At 41.7% G+C, this 20,740-nt stretch overlaps 1 protein-coding gene across 1 annotated transcript in view; it reads left to right on the top strand.

Annotated features, from left to right (window-relative positions):
• LOC124776782 (chromatin complexes subunit BAP18) overlaps nt 1–20,740 on the top strand; it is a 52,944-nt gene that overhangs the window by 21,143 nt on the left and 11,061 nt on the right. Inside the window, exons 2-3 of the mRNA XM_047251920.1 lie at nt 1,742–1,833; nt 18,280–18,378. Coding sequence (XP_047107876.1) covers nt 1,742–1,833; nt 18,280–18,378 — 191 coding nt within the window. The remainder of the gene's footprint in view (nt 1–1,741; nt 1,834–18,279; nt 18,379–20,740) is intronic.

The raw sequence follows: 20,740 nt of genomic DNA, 5'->3' as shown, positions 1-20,740 counted from the left end.
TTGTATGAATATCAACAGTTTAGGTGGCAAGATAATACTAACTGAAGAAGGGAACGCTTAAAGATGAAAGGAATGTATCGAAGGCTACACAAAGGAAACATCCATAAAGACAACATAATGGAAGCCAAAGATGATGCAAACAAAGATGAAATGGATGGTATGCTATTTTGAGAAGAATTTACAGAGAACTGAAAGACATAAGTTGAAACAATTCACCCTGAGTAGCTGACATTCCTCAGAATTATTGAGAACCTTGGGGGATAATTTATTAAGACTGTATGAAGGTGATAACATATGCCAGGAAAGTAAAACATCGCACATCAGTGTGTCTATCAACTTCAACAACCACATATTGACATTGCATGAAGTCAAAGGATAGCTTACACACAAATTCAGATTCTGTCTTGGATTTCTTATGCTGAACATTGTATGTTCTTTGTACTGGTAGTATTTCACTTGTAGGTTTTAATTATTTTATATTCTCAAACATTGTATTGATTACTGTGGTTGGTTGACAAACCATTTATACAATTTCTCTTGATTTGTAAATGAAAGCTTAGACTTCGAACAGTGATAATGTTCCAAGTGAAGAGAAAAATTGAAGAATATGATTGAATACATCAGCTTTGACCACTGAAGCCATTGACTGTTATGGCGACTACAATGTCATACAGTGATGTATATTTTAAGGCAACTATGATGTCATACAATAATTCATGTTTTAACTATTTAAGCATAAAAATTCTTGGATGAGGATATTCTTACCATTAATGCCTTCAGACTTGAAAGTTTCATCCCACAACAGAAAATAAAAATGGAATCTTTAAAGTTGCGCTTAATTAGTAAAAGAGACAGTCATGATATACTTGTTAGCTTTGCTAAATCATAATAAAACTTCCAAGCTAACCTAGACCTATGGCTATGCTGAAGACTACTCACCACAACCACCAAAACAAGCTGGTTGTCATGATACATTTGTTGGTTTCACGGGGCAAAGCAGAATGCCAGTACTTTCAATACACATCAAGTAAAGTGTGTGTCTGGTTGTGATAACAGCATGGTGTCATTTTTTATGTCAGTGTATGAGATAGGGGAAGTGAGTTATCAGCATAAATAGAAAATGGAACTATGATATTATTCTCCTTTGCAAAGATCCATTACAAATTTCTAAGAAACCAAAGTGTCTTGGGATTAATTTTAAAACAATATAGAAAATAATTTATTGGCAAAGAAATGACAGTGCAAACATACCAAAAAGAGAACGGTGTCATTCTTGTGATTTTTCTTACTTCTGGATGAGCATAACAAATTTTGCTGTCCATATAACTCAGTCTAATAATCATGAGCAGAATGAACCAGTCTTTTACTTCATAAAACTTGAAAGCAGGAGAGAGTTGCTGGCAGAGCATTTGCGGTGGTGGGTCCTGAGTTGTTTCGGGGTACCTAATTAAGTGATGGTGTTACCTAAAAAAGGCAATGATCCAGGATTGAGAACTGATGAGGCACTCACTTTTAACCTATTAGTAAGTTAGGCAATAAGTAATTTGAAGATGCAGTGTTGTCACTGTAGGCACACACTTTGTTTCCTGAAGTTATAATATCTGGCCACACAGGTAAGCAATAATAGTTAACATTAAAAGCATCTAGTAATATAAGATGAGCATATTCATTTTGCAGAAACCAAGAATAATTTTTCTTTTGGGTTGACATTGTGTGTATTGTTATTGGTTTACTGTTGCAGGTTGGCGAGATTTTTGCTGCAGCTGGTGCAGCATTCAATAAACTAGGTGAACTGACAATGCAGCTTCACCCCACAGCTGATTCTCCAGCTGGGTAAGATTATTTTACAGATGGGGAGTTCACTTCACTAATTGTTGACATGATAATTGGATACAATAGAGCTGTTGTTGTGATCTTCAGTCCAGAGACTGGTTTGATGCAGCTCTCCATCCATCTCTATCCTGTGCAAGCTTATTTATCTCCAAGTAACTAGTGCAACCTAAATCCTTCTGAATCTGTTTAGTATATTCATGCTTTGGTCTCCCTCTACGATTTTTACCCTCCATGCTTCCCTCCAATACTAAATTGATGATCCCTTGATGGCCTGGAACGTGCCCTACCAACCGATCCCTTCTTCTAGTCAAGTTGTGCCACAAATTTCTCTTCTCCCCAGCTCTTTAAGCTTCTATTCTCTTCTTGTCTAAACTATTTATCATCCATGTTTCACTTCCATACATAGCTACACTCAATACAAATACTTTCAGAAACGACTTCCTGACACGTAAATCTATAATCAATGTTAACAAATTTCTTTTCTTCAGAAACGCTTTCCTTGCCATAGCCAGTCTACATTTTCTATCCTATCTCCTTCGACCTCGTCCTGCAGGTCCAGGGGTAAGAATAGGCCCGAGGTATTCCTGCTTGTTGTAAGAGGAGACTAAAAGGAGTTTCACATGTTTCGGCCTTTATGTGATGGTCCCCTGTAGGGTTTGACCTCCATTCTTCAAAATTTTCCCGATGTGCGAGCCAATTGGGTAAGGGTGCCTTACATGGTGCATTGTGTCCATCGTGCATTGAGATCTTTAGCCCACTTTCTCGTCATCACATTTCAGTCCTGCTAAGTCTCCATCTCTTGGGTGAGAACACGTTCCTGGGTGCGTTTTCCACCATGCAGTATGCAGTGTCGCTTTCTACACCGACGATGACCATGGACTTCTTTGCACCTGATATCCAGCATGGTAGCCAGTCCATTGTAGCCCCCTGACCACACAGGGATCGTTCTGCTGATGCCTGCACTGTTAACTCCCCACGTATACCAAGGGATAGATGCCCATCCACCTGGGGCATCGGGACTCCCGGCAGTGGCCATCCTGCGCCCGTGGGGAGGGCCCCTGGTTGGGGTGGTTGGCATCAGGGCGAATGACACATGATGAAAGTACGACCCCAAATCATTCCCCTTCCAGGCCACACCATGGGAGGAATGTCAGGCTAAGGATGGCAGCAGATCTTATTCGCCACAGTACCTTGTATGTTCGAGAGCTGATGGGGAATCTTTCATGACGCTGGAGCCTCAGGTTTTTGTTGAACATTTAGAGGACAAGTTTGTGGAGGTGGAGGGATTGTCCAGAATGAGATCTGGGTCAGTCTTGATCAAAATAGCATCCTCTGCCCAGGCACGGACGTTACTCACTTGTGACAAGCTGGGGGATGTTTCTGTAACCATCACACCTCATAAGGGCTTAAATATGGTCCAGGGTATCATATTTCACAGGGACCTTCTTTTGCAGTCTGACGATAAACTGCATGCCAGTTAGAGTGGTGAGGTGTACATTTCGTCTGACATGTCAACCGGGGTCGGAGGGATAATCTGGTTGCCACCGGTGCCTTCATCTTGGCCTTCGAGGGCGATACATTGCCCCAGAAGGTCAAGGTGGTGGTCTACCCCTGTGATGTAAAGCCCCATATCCCTCTCCTCATGCGGTGCTTTAAGTGCTGGAAGTTCGGCCATATGTCTTCCAGCTGTACTTCCAGCATCACATGTCAAGATTGCGGACGCCCATCTCATCCCAATACTCCATGTGCCCGCCTCACATCTGTGTCAACTGTGGAGAGCACCGTTCGCCTTGCTCGCCAGACTGCAGGATTCTCCAGAAAGAAAGGAAAATCATGGAATACAAGACCCTGGACCGACTGACGTACACTGAGACTAAGAGAAAATTTGAACGCCTGCATTCTGTACGTATGACATCTTAAGCCGCCACTACAACAGTCCTGGCACCATCAGCTCCCCCAACCCCAGTCACGTCTCAGAGCCGGAAGACTACACCTGCCCCCTTGATGGTGGGGGCCATTTCCCTCCCTGTTGCTCCCATACCACCTACTTCGGGAGGAGCACCCCCCAAACCATCAGGGACATCCGTCTCCACTTCTAAGCTGGAGAAGCGTAAGTCTTCTTCGTCTTCTCTCGCTAGGAAGGGGTCCCTTGGGTCACTCCCTTCCCAGGTTTCTGCTAGTGGCAAAGATGACACCAGCCAGTGGCTGAAGAGCTCAAAAGCAGCTGGTCATAGGGCTTCACACTTATCCTCAGTCCCAGAGACTGAGCCAGTGAATTCCTCCCAGACAGGGAAACCCAAGGAGCAGCAAGACAAATCCAAGAAGAAGAACCCTAAGACCAAGGAAATTGCTGTGGCGCCCACATCACCACTACTTACGAGCTGTGTGTGAGAGAGTGGCGTGGAGATTCTGGTGTCCGATGAGGACCGAGGTGGCGCCGTGGTTAGCACACTGGACTCGCATTTGGGAGGACGACGGTTCAATCCTGTCTCCGGCCATCCTGATTTAGGTTTTCTGTGATTTCCCTAAATCGCTTCAAGCAAATGCCGGGATGGTTCCTTTGAAAGGGCACGGCCGATTTCCTTCCCCATCCTTCCCTCACCCGAGCTTGCGCTCCGTCTCTAATGACCTCTTTGTCGGCAGGACGTTAAACACTAATCTCCTCCTCCTTCTCTGAGGTGTAAACTGCCTCATTGAATGTTCCATTCCTTCCCAGTCTCACGATGACATCATCCTCCAGTGGAATTGTGGCGGTTTTTTCCACCGCTTGGCTGAGCTCCGGCAGCTGTTAAGCTTTACATCTGCTATGTGCATTGCCCTCCAGGAAACCTGGTTCCCGGCAATGCCCCCCAGCCTTTTGCACTCTCAAATGGTGGCTGGAAGGGAAAGTCCTCTCATTCACTACACACCACAGTGAATTCGGTAACGCCCCATTTACAGAGTGGGAGCTCCTAAGTGTCCTTGCACATTGCCCGAACACAGCTCCTGGGCCTGATTGTATCCACAGCCAGATGATTAAACATCTCTCATCTGACTACAGTGACAACCCTCGTTATCTTCAACCGGATCTGGTGCGATGGCATCTTTCCATCACACTGGCAGGAGAGCACCATCATTCTAGTGCTCAAACCCGGTAAAAACCCTCTTGATGTGGATAACTATCGGCCCATCAGCCTCACCAACATTCTTTGTAAGCTGCTGGAATGTATGGTGTGTTGGCGGTTGGGTTGGGTCCTGTAGTCGCGTGGCCTACTGTCTCCATGTCGGCAGCTTCCGCCAGGGTCGCTCTACTACTGACAATCTTGTGTCCCTTGAGTCTGCCATCCGAACAGCCTTTTCCAGACACCAAAACCTGGTTGCCGTCTTTTTTGACTTACATAAAGCAGTACTTTAAACATAGCTGCGCTACAGCAATGGTTCCACGTAAATCAGACTAAGAACAGCCGACCAGTTGCAAAGGATAAAGTAATCTTTACCTAGGTTTCAATAGATATAAATCTATCTTCTTCAGAAGACGCCTGGGGACAATGAACATCGTAATATATATTAAGGTATGAAACATGAGTCAAGAGTAAAGTTTAACATACAGGGTGTTTCAAAAAGAAAGAGCAGATTTCAAACATTTATTTCTCAAAAACTACAAATGATAGAAACACAATTCCAACGGTCCTTCACTCAATATGAGTACCAAATGTTACACAACAAATATCAAAACTGTACCTCAATATGAGCACCATTTGTTACACGACAAATATCAAACCGGTATCTCATTTCTTGCCACACACGACGCAACTGGTCTTTAGTTACCGAATTCACGGCCGCAACAATTCGATGTCGTACCTCTTGAAGAGTAGCGGGCATAGGTGGGACATAAACACAGTCCTTTATGTACCCCCACAAATAAAAATCGCAGGGAGTAAGGTCTGGTGACCTGGGAGGCCACAGACGATGACATTGATCTTGTGCTCCTGCTCTTCCAATCCACCGTCCTGGAATGGTGTTATTTAGGTACCGTCGTACAGGTTCAGAGAAGTGTGGTGGGGCGCCATCTTGCATGAAGATGAAGTGATTTGAATCTTCCTGAAGTTGAGGAAATAGCCAGTTTTCTAACATGTCCAGGTAAATGGTTCCTGTGAACCGAAATTGCACAAAAGACGTTAACCTTTGGTGAGTCTCTTTCATGTTGAATAACGTCCCTCGGAGTTTCACTCGCCCAAATTCGTACGTTATGCCGATTAACTTTACCAGAAATGTGAAACGTTGATTCATCTGAAAAAATTAATCGTTCGGCAAAATTGTCCTCTTCCATGTCCTGTAGAATTGCAGTTGAAAATTCGAACCTTTTGTTGTGGTCGTCAGGACGCAATGCTTGCAACAACTGCAGTTTGTACGGCTTCATGTGCAGACGGTTACTCAGAACGCGCCATACCGTTGTTTTAGACATGTTTAGTTCGTGACTTGCCCGTGTCGTGGATTTTCTAGGGCTCCTTTCGTAAGCTGCACGGACACGCTCGACATTTTCATCCGATGTGCGTGGACGACCCGTGCTTTTTCGCTTGCAGATGCAACCATCTTCTACGAATCTGTGATGCCACTCATAAATTTGCTTATGACGAGGCGGCTGTTTGTTGAATTGACGGCGGAATGCACGTTGCACACCAACAATGGACTCTAACTTTGCAAATTGCAGCACACAAAATGATCGTTCCTGTGGTGTCGTCGCCATTTTCCTACAAACAAACGCCAGCGCCACTGCGGATTTGCATGGAACTTCTGCGCGGACCATTGAAAAACTTTGAACCTTTCTCTGACAAGAAACGTTTGAATTGTGTTTCTATCATTTGTAGTTTTTGAGAAATAAATGTTTGAAATCTGCTCTTTCTTTTTGAAACGCCCTGTATATTAGGAAAATATTGTATTACAAGATGTGAGAAAGATTCTTGGTACTTACAGTATTATAACAACATGAAGTGATATGTCCTTATCGTTTAGGCAAACATCTGCATAGTTACATTAATCATATAAAATATAGCCCTGACAACAGGGTTTGTCAAACAAATAAAATAGGTACATAGAAGTTGCAGAGCGCCTAAGCGACTGAGTAAAATCGGCCAGCGTAGTAGCACAGCGGCCAGGGCAGGTGGCGCTCATGTCGCGAACTATGTGCCGATAGGCGTACTGAAGTAACATTTGAAACATCAATTTTAAATGCGTTCTTAAATAGAGTGATAATAAATAAATTGGCAAGCATTTGACACTCCCGTTATGACATTGTGGGAGGTATAGGAACAATAACGTAGATACATACATCAAAAAGACAGGTGGCGCTTCCGCCGTGAGTTACATGCAGTGGTCTATATAGCCAAAATATAAAGTTATATTACCATATTAGTGAAGCCCATAGAACGTATATAAGTCAAACCTTCAAGAACAATCAGTAATGGCTTTTAAGAAAATTACGAGACCTGGTCTACAATCCAGTTACTACGTAATATAGAATAAGAGAAAATTACATGAGGGCCGCTGTAGTGGCAGCCATATATCGTGAAAAGAACACATTATATAAACGATAGTAAACTGGAGGATTTGAAAGTGCATTATAGCTTCCTGAGGAAATAGACTACTGAGGTTACTAACATTAATGTTATATATTACACAGTACGGGTTTAAAGCCTTCGAAAAATTGTTTACAGGCAAGGTTCAACTGATCATTCAGAATATTGCCGTCTTTGAGCTCTAGATGTTTAAAAATAAATAGCTCTTCCCACAGATCTAGTCTCCGTCCTTTGACCTGTCTATGTAGGATAACCGTGTCTTCTAACTGTTTAGGCGTATGGCCGGTTAACAAGAGGTGTTCAGCAAAGGTAGAGTTGCGAATATTCGTTCCTTTTTTACCTAACAGATGTTAACGATATAAAGAACATCTGTTAGGTAAAAAAGGAACGAATATTCGCAACTCTACCTTTGCTGAACACCTCTTGTTAACCGGCCATACGCCTAAACAGTTAGAAGACACGGTTATCCTACATAGACAGGTCAAAGGACGGAGACTAGATCTGTGGGAAGAGCTATTTATTTTTAAACATCTAGAGCTCAAAGACGGCAATATTCTGAATGATCAGTTGAACCTTGCCTGTAAACAATTTTTCGAAGGCTTTAAACCCGTACTGTGTAATATATAACATTAATGTTAGTAACCTCAGTAGTCTATTTCCTCAGGAAGCTATAATGCACTTTCAAATCCTCCAGTTTACTATCGTTTATATAATGTGTTCTTTTCACGATATATGGCTGCCACTACAGCGGCCCTCATGTAATTTTCTCTTATTCTATATTACATAGTAACTGGATTGTAGACCAGGTCTCGTAATTTTCTTAAAAGCCATTACTGATTGTTCTTGAAGGTTTGACTTATATATGTTCTATGGGCTTCACTAATATGGTAATATAACTTTATATTTTGGCTATATAGACCACTGCATGTAACTCACGGCGGAAGCGCCACCTGTCTTTTTGATGTATGTATCTACGTTATTGTTCCTATACCTCCCACAATGTCATAACGGGAGTGTCAAATGCTTGCCAATTTATTTATTATCACTCTATTTAAGAACGCATTTAAAATTGATGTTTCAAATGTTACTTCAGTACGCCTATCGGCACATAGTTCGCGACATGAGCGCCACCTGCCCTGGCCGCTGTGCTACTACGCTGGCCGATTTTACTCAGTCGCTTAGGCGCTCTGCAACTTCTATGTACCTATTTTATTTGTTTGACAAACCCTGTTGTCAGGGCTATATTTTATATGATTAATGTAACTATGCAGATGTTTGCCTAAACGATAAGGACATATCACTTCATGTTGTTATAATACTGTAAGTACCAAGAATCTTTCTCACATCTTGTAATACAATATTTTCCTAATATATGTTAAACTTTACTCTTGACTCATGTTTCATACCTTAATATATATTACGATGTTCATTGTCCCCAGGCGTCTTCTGAAGAAGATAGATTTATATCTATTGAAACCTAGGTAAAGATTACTTTATCCTTTGCAACTGGTCGGCTGTTCTTAGTCTGATTTACATAAAGCATACGATACTTTTGTGTTGGCAGAAGAGTCAACACCCTGTTACTCGTGGAGGCCGAAATGCACGTGTTTTAGCTCACGCAGGCTGGCGTGAGGAGGGAAGGACTATACTGACGTGAGGTCTGGAACATGCCAAGGAATTAGAATTCAGAAAGTGGACTAATTAGTGTGATACTTAACTTTAATCCATTAATGATGAACGTCGCTCTTGACGGTACATGATTCACAATATTATCTGTTCAGAATACATTCGTAGTAACTGAATATGGCACCTTGCTAGGTCGTAGCAAATGACGTAGCTGAAGGCTATGCTAAACTGTCGTCTCTGCAAATGAGAGCGTATGTAGTCAGTGAACCATCGCTAGCAAAGTCGGCTGTACAACTGGGGTGAGTGCTAGGGAGTCTCTCTAGACTAGACCTGCCGTGTGACGGTGCTCGGTCTGCAATCACTAATAGTGGCGACACGCGGGTCCGACGTATACTGACGGACCGCGGCCGATTTAAAGGCTACCACATAGCAAGTGTGGTGTCTGGTGGTGACACCACAGACACGACCTGGCGACATCGTATCCTTGCCACATTGTATGAGTGAGGTCCGGGGCCTGCTCCCGATTTTTATCCAAAACTTCCTGTCGCTCCGTACTTTCCGTGTCCAAGTTGGTGCCCCCCTTGGTTCCATCCATATCCAGGAGAATGGAGTCCCACAGGGCTCTGTATTGAGTGTCTCTCTATTTTTAGTGGCCATTAACAGTCTAGCAGCAGCTGTCGGGCCATGCGTCTCACCTTCTCTGTATGCAGACGACTTCTGCATTTCATACAGCTGCTCCAGTATTGGTGTTGCTCAGCGTTGCCTACAGGGAGCCATCCACAAGGTGCAGTCATGGGCTCTAGCCCATGGCTTCCAGTTTTCTGCCATGAAGACAAGTCTCATGCATTTCTGTGAGCGTTGTACCGTTCATCTGGAACCAGCACTTTACCTTAATGATGATCCACTCACTGTAGTGGAGACATATCGATTCTTAGGTCTGGTTTTCTACACTCGTTTGACTTGGCTTCCTCATCTTTGTCAGCTTAAACGGAAATGTTGGCAGCACCACAGTGCCCTCTGCTGCCTGAGCAACACCAACTGGGGTGCAGATCACTCCATGCTGCTGCAGCTCTACAGAGCCCTTCTTCAATTCTGACTTGACTGTGGAAGTGTGATTTGTGGTTTGGCGACACCCTCAGCATTGTGTTTGCTTGACCTATTGCGCCATTGCAGAGTTCGACTAGTGACAGGAGCTTTTAGGACGAGTCCGGTGGCAAACATACTGTAGTGGAGACATATCGATTGTTAGGTCTGGTTTTCTACACTCGTTTGACTTGGCTTCCTCATCTTGCTGGAGTCCCTCCATTGAAGATCAGACGTGCACAACTGCTCACCAGTTACATTGCACACATTCATAGCTCTTCTGAACATCCTTTTTACCGTCTTCTTTTCCCAACCACACTGGTTCATCTCCTGCATAGGCAGCCCTGTTCAGGGCTAATGATTGTGGTTTGCGTGCGATCGCTTCTGTCTGAACTGGAATCCTTCCCTTCACCACCTCTCCTCGAGGTTTATTCACGTACACCTCCGTGGTGTAGCTGAAGGTCGAAGCTTCACCTGGACCTTTCACGTGGCCCTGAGGACTCCGTTAACCCTGCAGATCTCTGCTGTCACTTCCTCTTGATTCTTGAAGTGTTCTGGGGCTCTGAAGTGGTTTACACCGACAGCTTGATGGCTGATGGTAATGTTGGCTTCACCTTTGTCTGCAGAGGCCATATTGAACAGCATTCCTTGCCCAATTGCTGCAGTGTATTCATTGCAGAGCTGGCGGCCATATCTCGTGCACTTCAGTATATCCGTTCATGCCCCGAGGAATCATTTCTTCTGTGTACTGACTCCTTGAGCAGCCTACAAGCTATCGGACAGTGCTACCCTCACCATCCTTTGGTGGCGTCCATCCAGGAGTCCATCTATGCCCTGGACTGGTCCCTTCGTTCAGTTGTGTTTGTCTGGATCGGAGGACATGTCAGCATCCCAGACAATGAACTTGCTGACAGGCTGGCCAAACAGGCTATGCAGAAACCGATTCTGGAGACGGGGATCCCTGAAAGTGACCTGCATTCTGACTTGTGCTGCAGGGTTTTTCGGCTTTGGGAGACGGAATGGCATAACAGTACGAACAACAAACTGCGTGTCATTAATGAGACTTTGAATGTGTGGAAGTCTTCCATGCAGGCCTCTCGCAGGGAATCAGTTGTCCTCTGCCGGCTCCGCATTGGCGACCTAAGGTTACCTCTTGGGCCATGAAGATCCACCTCAGTTTTGGTGCAGCACCCGGTTGACAGTGGCCCATATTCTGGTGCACTGTCCCACTTTGACTGCCCAGCGATGAAATCTTGGATTACCGGACTCGTTGCCTTCATTTTGTCTGACAACGCCTCATTGGCTGATTTAGTTTTATGTTTTATTCATGAGGGTGGGTTTTATCATTTCATAAAAGTTTTTGCGCATCTCCTTTGTCCCTCTGTGTCCTCCACCCTAGTGCTTTTAGGATGGAGGTTTTAGTGTGTTGCAGAGTGTCTGGCTTTTCCTTTTTATTCTCATGGTCGGCCAGCCACTGTAATCTGCTTTCTTGTTTTACCCTTTTCTGTTTCTAGCATCTGTTGTTTTCTTGTCCTTTTTTGTTCCTTTTAGTGTTCATTGCCTTTCCTTCGTTCTTGTGGTTTTTCCTTTCTTTCCATTTTGTGTTATATGTCTCGTCTGTTTTATTCTCACACCTGTGGCATTGTTTTATTAGGAACAAGGGACCGATGACCTTGTAGTTTGGTCCCTTCCCCCCTCTTTTAAACCAACCAACCAACCTCTTTTGACCTTCATCAGTTATTTTGCTCCCCAAATAGCAAAACTCATCTACTAGTTTGTGTCTCATTTCCTAATCTAATTCCCTCAGCATCACCTGATTTGACTACATTCAGTTATCTTCGTTTTGCTTTTGTCGATGTTCACCTTATATCCTCCTTTTGAGACACTGTCCGTTGTGTTCAGTTGCTCTTCCAGGTCCTTTGCTGTCTCCGACAGAATTACAATGTCATCGGAAACCTCAAAGTTTTTATTTCTTCTCCATTGATTTTAATTCCTACTCCAAATTTTTCTTTTGTTTCCTTTACTACTTGCTCAATATACAGATTGAATAACATCGGAGATGTTTCCTTTCATGTCCCTCAACTCTTATAACTGCCATCTGGTTTCTGTACAAATTGTAAATAGCCTTTCGCTCCCTATATTTGACCCCTGCCACCTCTGGAATTTGAGAGAGAGTATTCCAGTCAACATTGTGAAAAGCTTTCTGTAAGTCTGCAAATGCTAGAGATGTAGGTTGCCTTTCCTTAATCTACCTTCTAAGATAAGTCGTTGGGTCAGTATCGCCTCACGTTTTCCAACATTTCTATGGAATGCAAACTGATCTTCCCTGATGTTGGTTTCTACCAGTTTTTCCATTTGTCTGTAAAGAATTCGTGTTGGTATTTTGCAGCCGTGACATATTAAACTGATAGTTCAGTAGTTTTCATACCTGTCGACGCTTGCTTTCTTTGGAATTGGAATTATTATATTCTTCTTGAAGTCTGAGGGTATTTCGCCTTTCCCAAACATCTTGCTCGCAAGATAGTAAAGTTTTTGTCAGGGCTGGCTCTGCCAAGGCTATCAGTAGTTCTAATGGAATGTTGTCTACTCCCAGGGCCTTGTTTCGACTTAGGTCTTTCAGTGCTCTGTCAAACTCTTCATGCAGTACCATATCTCCCATTTCATCTTCATCTCCGTTCTCTTCCATTTCCATAATACTGCCTTGAAGTACATCACCCTTGCATACCTGTAGACCCTCTGTATACTCCTTCCATCTTTCTGCCTTCCCTTCTTTGCTTAGAACTGGTTTACCACCTGAGCTCTTGATATTCATACAAGTGGTTCCCTGTTCTCCAAAGGTCTCTTTATTTTTTCTGTAGGCAGTATCTATCTTACCCCTAGTGACAATATGAGAGAAGGAAAGTTACTACTCACCATATAGCAGAGATGCTGAGCCGCGATAGGCACAATGAAAAGATTCACACAATCACAGCTTTCGGCCATTAAGGCCTTTGTCAGCACTAGACACACATATACACACGCACACACACACTCACGCAAGTGCAACTTGCACACACATCTGCAGTCTCAGAGAGCTGAAACTATACTCATTTGTAGTGTAGTTTCAGCTCTCTGAGACTGCAGATGTGTGTGCAAGTTGCACTTGCGTGAGTGTGTGTGTGCGTGTGTCTACTGCTGACAAAGGCCTTAATGGCCGAAAGCTATGATTGTGTGAATCTTTTTATGCCTCTACATCCCTACATTTGTCCTCCCTGCTTAGCCATTTTGCACTTCCTGTCGATCTCATGTTTGAGACGTTTGTATTTGTTTTTGCCTGTTTCATTTACAGAATTTTTATATTTGCACAATTTTGGTAAACATTTTTGGAATTCAGTGATCAATTAATTGTTATATTTAGATTAAAGTTCAGTCTTGATCACGTTATGTCTGTTTTAATGAGTAACCGGTTCCGGTTTTTTCTATAAAACCATCATCAGACCCATTGGCTCCCTTGGGTTGGTAGGTGGAGCTCTCCTTGCTGCTGTGCAGTCAACTGATCAGTTGACTGCACAGCAGCAAGGAGAGCTCCATCTACCAACCCAAGGGAGCCAATGGGTCTGATGATGGTTTTATAGAAAAAACCGGAACCGGTTACTCATTAAAACAGACATAACGTGATCAAGACTGAACTTTAATCTAAATATAATTTTTATATTTTCTCCTTTCATCAATTAAATTCAGTATCTCTTCTGTTACCCAACGATTTCTACTAGCCCTTGTCTTTTTGCCTGCTTGATCCTCTGCTGCCTCCACTATTTCATCTCTCAAAGCTACCCATTATTCTTATACTGTGTTTCTTCCCCCCGTTCTTGCCAATCATTTTCTAATGCTCTCTCTGAAACTCTCTACAACCTGTGGTTCTTTCAGTTTATCCAGGTCCCATCTCCTTAAATTCCTGCCTTTTTGCAGTTTCTTCAGTTTTAATAGATTGTGGTCAGAGTCCACATCTGCCCCCGGAAATATCTTACAATTTAAAACCTGGTTCCTAAATCTCTGTCTTACCATTTTTTAATCTATTTGAAACTTTCCATTGTCTCCAGGCCACTTCCACGTATACAATCTTCTTTCATGATTCTTAAACCAAGTGTTAGCTATGATTTAATTTACTCTCTGTGCAAAATTCTACCAGGCGGCTTCCTCTTTCATTCCTTACCCCCATTCCATATTCACTTACTACTTTTTCTTCTATTCCTTTTCCTACAATCGAATTCCAGTCTCCCATGATTATTAAATTTTCGTCTCTCTTTACTATCTTAATAATTTATTTTGTCTCATCATACATTTCTTCAATCTCTTCGTCATCTGTGAAGCTAGTTAGCATATGAACTTGTACTACTGTGGTAGGTGTGGGCTTCATGTCTGTCTTTGCTACAATAATGTGTTCACTATGTTGTTCGTAGTAGCTTACCTGTGCTCCTATTTTTTTTATTCATTATTAAACCTACTCTTGCATTACCGCTATTTAATTTTGTAGTCACCTGACCAGAAGTCTTGTTCCTCCTGCCACTGAACTTCACTAATTCACACTATATCTAGCTTTAACCTTTCCATTACCCTTTTTAAATTTTCTAACCTACCTGCCCGATTAAGGGCTCTGACATTCCATGCTCCGATCCGTAGAAATGTATGTGCAAATTGTTGATGCCTTATTAATTGACAGTAAGCCACCTGATAATGGAGGTACAGTCCTCCAGAACACGCAGTAGAAAGAAAAATAAATGTGAGTGCTTACAGCAATTTGCTTTTTCAACTAGGTGCGCGTCATTTATGACGGCGGCCGAGTTTAGGTTCGTTCTGCGCATCTGACGTCACAAAACACAGTCAGCCAATAAACAGAGAATGGCGTTGCCAGAGCTCGACTGCAGTGCAGAGCACGGACGAGTGTCTTCAGTTTTAGAAACGTTCAGTCATAAATAAAGTAATAGAATGAAAACAGTGTCTTGATAGCAGACTTTCTTTTACAGAAAGTTTGGAAAAAGCATTCTTTATACCAATTGCTTCATATTCTACTAATTAATTAAACCAGACAAGCAATAAGCCTCCTAATTCAGGCGATAGCAAGGAAAGGTATTTGTATCATTCTCACTAATTGCTTTTTCGAAATAAAGAACAGCAGTAATTGTTTATTTCCTATTGTACTACGGCGAAATGCGAGTAATTCATAGTCATACCAACAGTGTTTGTCGATATTGTGCATGATATTTTAAAGTCCTCAGGGAGACGTATTAATCGACGAGCTGCAGTAGCGTAATGGTTAAAGTGAATGACTGCTAAGCGGAAGGTTCTGAGTTCGAACCTTGTTCGGTGCTTAGTATTCTCTTTATTTAAAAACAATATCAAAGTGTATTACTTCATGAGTTTTATTCGTTTGAATGTAATTTTTTGAAATTTCTAGTGGCAACTAATATCGACCATACGGAAAGTATATGCTATGGACTTTTACCTCTGCAAACTCTTCAAAATTTTGTGCAATGGTTTACTACATCTAATGCTGCACAATAACTGCGTTGAACTTCGAAACAAAATTAAGTCATTTATGGGGGGAAGGTATCAGTCAAGAAGGTGTACCGAGCGAGGTGGCGCAGTGGTTAGACACTGGACTCGCATTCGGGAGGACGACGGTTCAATCCCGCGTCCGGCCATCCTGATTTAGGTTTTCCGTGATTTCCCTAAATCACTCCAGGCAAATGCCGGGATGGTTCCTCTGAAAGGGCACGGCCGACTTCCTTCCCAATCCTTCCCTAATCCGATGAGACCGATGACCACGCTGTCTGGTCTCCTTCCCCAAACCAACCAAGAAGATGTGTAAAAATAAAATTTTTGGGCCAAATAGCTTTAGTGAAATCGAATGGTAAAGTGTGTCAAAGCAGTCAAAACACCATGTGCCTGCACAGGCGAGCAGTGCAATGATGACAAAATCGCGCACTTCGCGGAATGCGGGGAGCACGTCTCTGTAGCAGTGAAAGGGTTAATGCAGCCGTGGTGGCTTTATTTCATAAACTGCGCGCTCCCCCCTAAACGTAAGTTTGCAAACTGTATACTATGGCGCTGCTTCTCTTGGCACGTACAACTGGCAACGCAGCAATCTCCCACGTCTGGGCGGGCATGCGCGAAGATAAATGAATTGAACATAATATTCATTACAGTCACAGTCAAGCCTAACCTAAAATGTATGCAACTGAGTGTTCTTGTTTTCTCTTTTCCTGTATGGTGCTACAGGTAGAGAGATATTAGTATCTGATTTTCAGTACCATGCAGTACTAATATTATTTCAGAACCCCTTATCTTATTTTCCTTTTCTGAGGCTAACGAGTTGATACATGTGCATAAAAGTCTTATTATTTTACATAGAATTGCAGGTAGTTTCTTCTTTCATACCACACACACACACACACACACACACACACACACACACACACACACAACACACACTCACTATGAAATGTTGTATTTCATTATTTATTCTTTTAGTTGTTATTATTTATTTGTCAGGCCATACATTCAGTACAGTTTGTAGTGCATTTCCAACAGTTCATAATAAATTTGTAATATGTTTTCAAAAAGTTATACTCCAACATTAGTGGAATATGTTACTTTACTTCTGTTATTGTCTCTGTGTTGTTTTCCTTTACAAAAGCACATGTACCCATAGTACAAGCTAACAGCTGCAGTTATGTTATATATACTTAAATCTTCGTCTAATCCTCATTACAAAAACAGCTTTGTGTTGAACGTGAGCACTACCAAGACCAACCCATCAACTAGGGAACTATTGTTGAGTTGTTGTTTTAAGGTGTAGTATGCAGAGGCTTTATCACATCACAAGTAAATTGCATTCTTTGTAGCCCAGGGAGTATCCTTCAGTTGTTCAATTGCCGTACTCCCCCCCCCCCTCCACCCAAAAAAAGCAACAAATAACATTGTCATTCATTCCTCCAAAATAAAAGTCACGGATTACTGTCTCAAACTTGAAGATGTTGCGCATGCTGTAGGTCAAAATGTCAGAAGCTTTCTGCATGTAATGATTACCATGCATATAATGTATGTATGCAGACTGAAGCGACAAATGAAAGTTTGTACCAAGGCTGGTATTCAGACCCGAGTCTCCTGCTCACTAGACAGTTGCGCTAGCTATGCCACACTGCACAGTGACTTTGCACATCTGCATGGACTAACCTAGCATGCCTCCTTCCTCAATCCAAATACCTTTTCATGCTTCAGCCCACTTGATACACCCTGTTCACCCGAACAGCATTGCAGAGTTAATCAAACTGTATTGGAATAGCATCTCAGCCTTGACCGGGAATGAGGGATTGTGCCTTCATCAAATGAAATACCAAGTGGGCTGAAGAGTGAATGGTGAATGGAAATCAGGACTGAAGAGGGAGGTGTGCGAGTGTAATCAGTGCAGTCGTGCAAAGCCACTGTGCCAGAGTGGACTAGTGATTAGCGCATATACCTAGTGAGCAGGAGACCCAGGTTTGAATCTCGGTCTTGGTGCACATTTACATTTGGTGCTTGAGTCTGTGTACATACAGCACAGGTGCTTGGATGTGAAAAGGTTTTGGGATCCACACAGATTCACATGTGCCATACACGTGTTGGTGAAGCACTAGATGTGCAGGATGTGGTTGCATGCTAGTCGCAGAACTGTGATGGACGCTATTTTTAATGTGTTGTTCTTCTGCTCGTGTGTTGAACTCGTCAAGGTGCAGATGTTGATTAGGCAGTTCACTCCTTTCATGCAATGTGTAATAACTGGTAAATATGTGATTATCTGGAATTTGAGAAGTTGGAAAGTGCAGTTAGCATTCTTTAACAGAATAAGATACACTGCCATTGCAGTGTCTTTTATTTGAATATATTATCCGTTTATTATTAGCATTTTTATTGTACTCTTAATGTAATTGTAGTCAAGTATGGGTATTGGTTCTTCACAATTTTAAAATAATAGTAGTTTACATATTGAAACTATTCATTGTGTCTTTTACAAACAATTGATAATCCTTCAATGTGAATCACTTATTTTCTTTTCGTTGTTTCTCCCTTTTGTTTGTTCATTAGTAGTATTGCGCGTTGGCACTGTTTACTTAAATTATTTACTGGTATAACACAGTAAAAAAATTTCTTTTTTTTGTGGCAGTAAATGGACTGATGAAGAAATAGAAATGCTTCGGCAGGCCGTCAAACACTTTGGTGAAGAACTTACGAAAATAAGTGAGCACATTAAGGGCAGAACTGTGTAAGTTAATGCACCATGTGGGATCTTTTTCACTGACAAGTTTGTGCTGCTCCACGCAGACCCAGTTTTCTTTATTTTATAATCATTATAATACACTTTAAGTTTAAAAGTTTTTTGGTTTCCACTATGCTAGGACTAACGAAGTAGTATTTTGTGGACCAATGTTTGTTCAGTATCGAGCTAATTACAAGGCGAAAGGTCTATTGAAAGGTCATTTAACTCCAAAACTGTGAAGAATTTAGTGACATGTCAGATTAACAATGCAGGAGTGAATGAACAGACAGTTCACATACTTAACAAGGAAGACTTTATAAGAATAAAGGTGTATTAATGTTTCAGACTAGTTTCTTTTCTTCTAAATATATTTTTGTCTTACGATTCACTATATGCTATATCCTTGTTATTTGTGGAAGATTATTGTGTAACACTGGTGCACAAAAAGGAATACGGATTTTAGTGCTAGCTGATGTCAGCAAAACTCACCTGATAGTAATAATAATAATATACTATTATTATTATTATTATTGTTATTATTATTATATTATTATTATTATTATTATAAATGCCGTGGGTCATTTAAACCAACTTGTACAAGAATCTCGTAAATATGGTGTTAAATGAAAGACACAATCTGTTAATATCGAACTCCAAAGAAGGTGATGTATGTAAATTTATTGAAAACATCCGGCACTCAGAATTCTTGTAGTTCAAGTGGATGTGAACTGTACAATACAGATGTACAACAAGAGCACTCTAGAAGTAATGTTAATTTGATGAACTGGAGGGGGGAAGATCAATGTGGAAATGAGTGATCACAGATTAATTAGTCCCGTAATTACTTGTTGCTGCTTTGGATTTAACCCTCAATTGCATGATGATATTATATTTTTAACAAACTGTTAGTTTATATATAGTATTAAAGAAACCACTTGTATATGCATTGTTGTGACAGGTCGTCACAAATGAATTGGGTTCTGAACAATTGATAAATGTCATGGTTATTGCACTTGAAACATGTAAGAATTGAAATATATTTACAGTCAAAATGAACACTTATCTTTTGTTATACAACTTCTCCTTTGCTGTGACTGTGGGTCATGTTACACTGGTAATACAACTCGAAGCACTGCTCAGTAGAAACTCTCATGTGTAGCACTGTTCATTCAGTAGAAACTCTTTCTTGTAACACTAAGACAAAGTTCACAAACATATGCAAGGAACTTGCATATTAACCTGGAGTGTGGCTGGTTGTCTCTAACTCTGTTCTTGCTGGACACGGTACTCTTCTTGCTGCTTTCTGTGGACTAGGCATTGACTGGAAAATTAGCCTGGCATAGAACTAACCTCGTGTGTGTGTGTGTGTGTGTGTGTGTGTGTGTGTGTGTGTGTGTGTGTGTCAGTCAGTCTATTTCAAGGCAGGCCACCGATGGTGGCGTGGAGAACATCTGTGGACGTGTCTCGCTACTTGTCTCATTGTTGTAGCCAGTGATCCTCCGGTAGCAAGGAGCATCTTTGTGGTGTTGATAGTAGATGCCAGCACCACACCTATCAACTACACCACATTCATGATGATGCTCTGCGAATCTAAAATACTGAATAAATCAAAATTTCTGTGTTCAACCTGTTGCATAGCATTTTGTATGCCAGACCCTACCCCCAGATATTTTTTTTGCTGAAATTAGTTTCTTAAAAAAAAGTCAGCCAGTTGATTGACAAACAGCTAGTTGTAGTTAAATTATCACTCGGAAGTAATGGAAATAGAATCCTTGACAACAGCAAGAATATTATTCATACAATGTAAAAAAGAAATTTATAATAAATGTAAATACAAAAGCAGGAAATTGTGTTGCCTGTTACGCTGCTTAAGAGACAGATGAAACATTTAATGCAGTTCAGAAATTACTCTGTGTCAAATTCTATTCAGATGTTTCTGGGTTCTGAGGTGGAGCAGAACACACTAGTTACACTATATGCAACTTTTCTGCCTGTTGTCTTAACCCATTCGCCTACAGGCATTTTGGTGGTTCCGTTTATTGCACTTCAGTGATGAGTACAGCTGACAAAGTGCTGCAGCAGCCTCATGTTTTGTCTGGAAGTTGCTGCTTTCTGTAGTACTTCTGTGACCACACCAGTAGATGACAGTAGTTGTACATTTATGAAATTGAGTCCATCAACTGAGTTTGCAAGCGTTCAGTTGTTTCATGAGCTCAGTGAGTGACAGCATGCTCAACATGTACTAAGAAGTAGCTGTGAGAATTCTGTGTTTTTTGGAAGAAAGTGTTTGTAGTGATTCAGACAGTGTTGAAAACATTGATAGTGCAAATGGTATATTGCAAAACAAAGAAAACAGTATTGGTATTTT

This window comes from Schistocerca piceifrons, chromosome 2, assembly GCF_021461385.2.
Source record: "Schistocerca piceifrons isolate TAMUIC-IGC-003096 chromosome 2, iqSchPice1.1, whole genome shotgun sequence".
NCBI lineage: Eukaryota > Metazoa > Arthropoda > Insecta > Orthoptera > Acrididae > Schistocerca > Schistocerca piceifrons.
The sequence above is the reverse complement of the archived record's forward strand: the minus strand, read 5'-3'. Positions and strand labels throughout refer to the sequence as shown.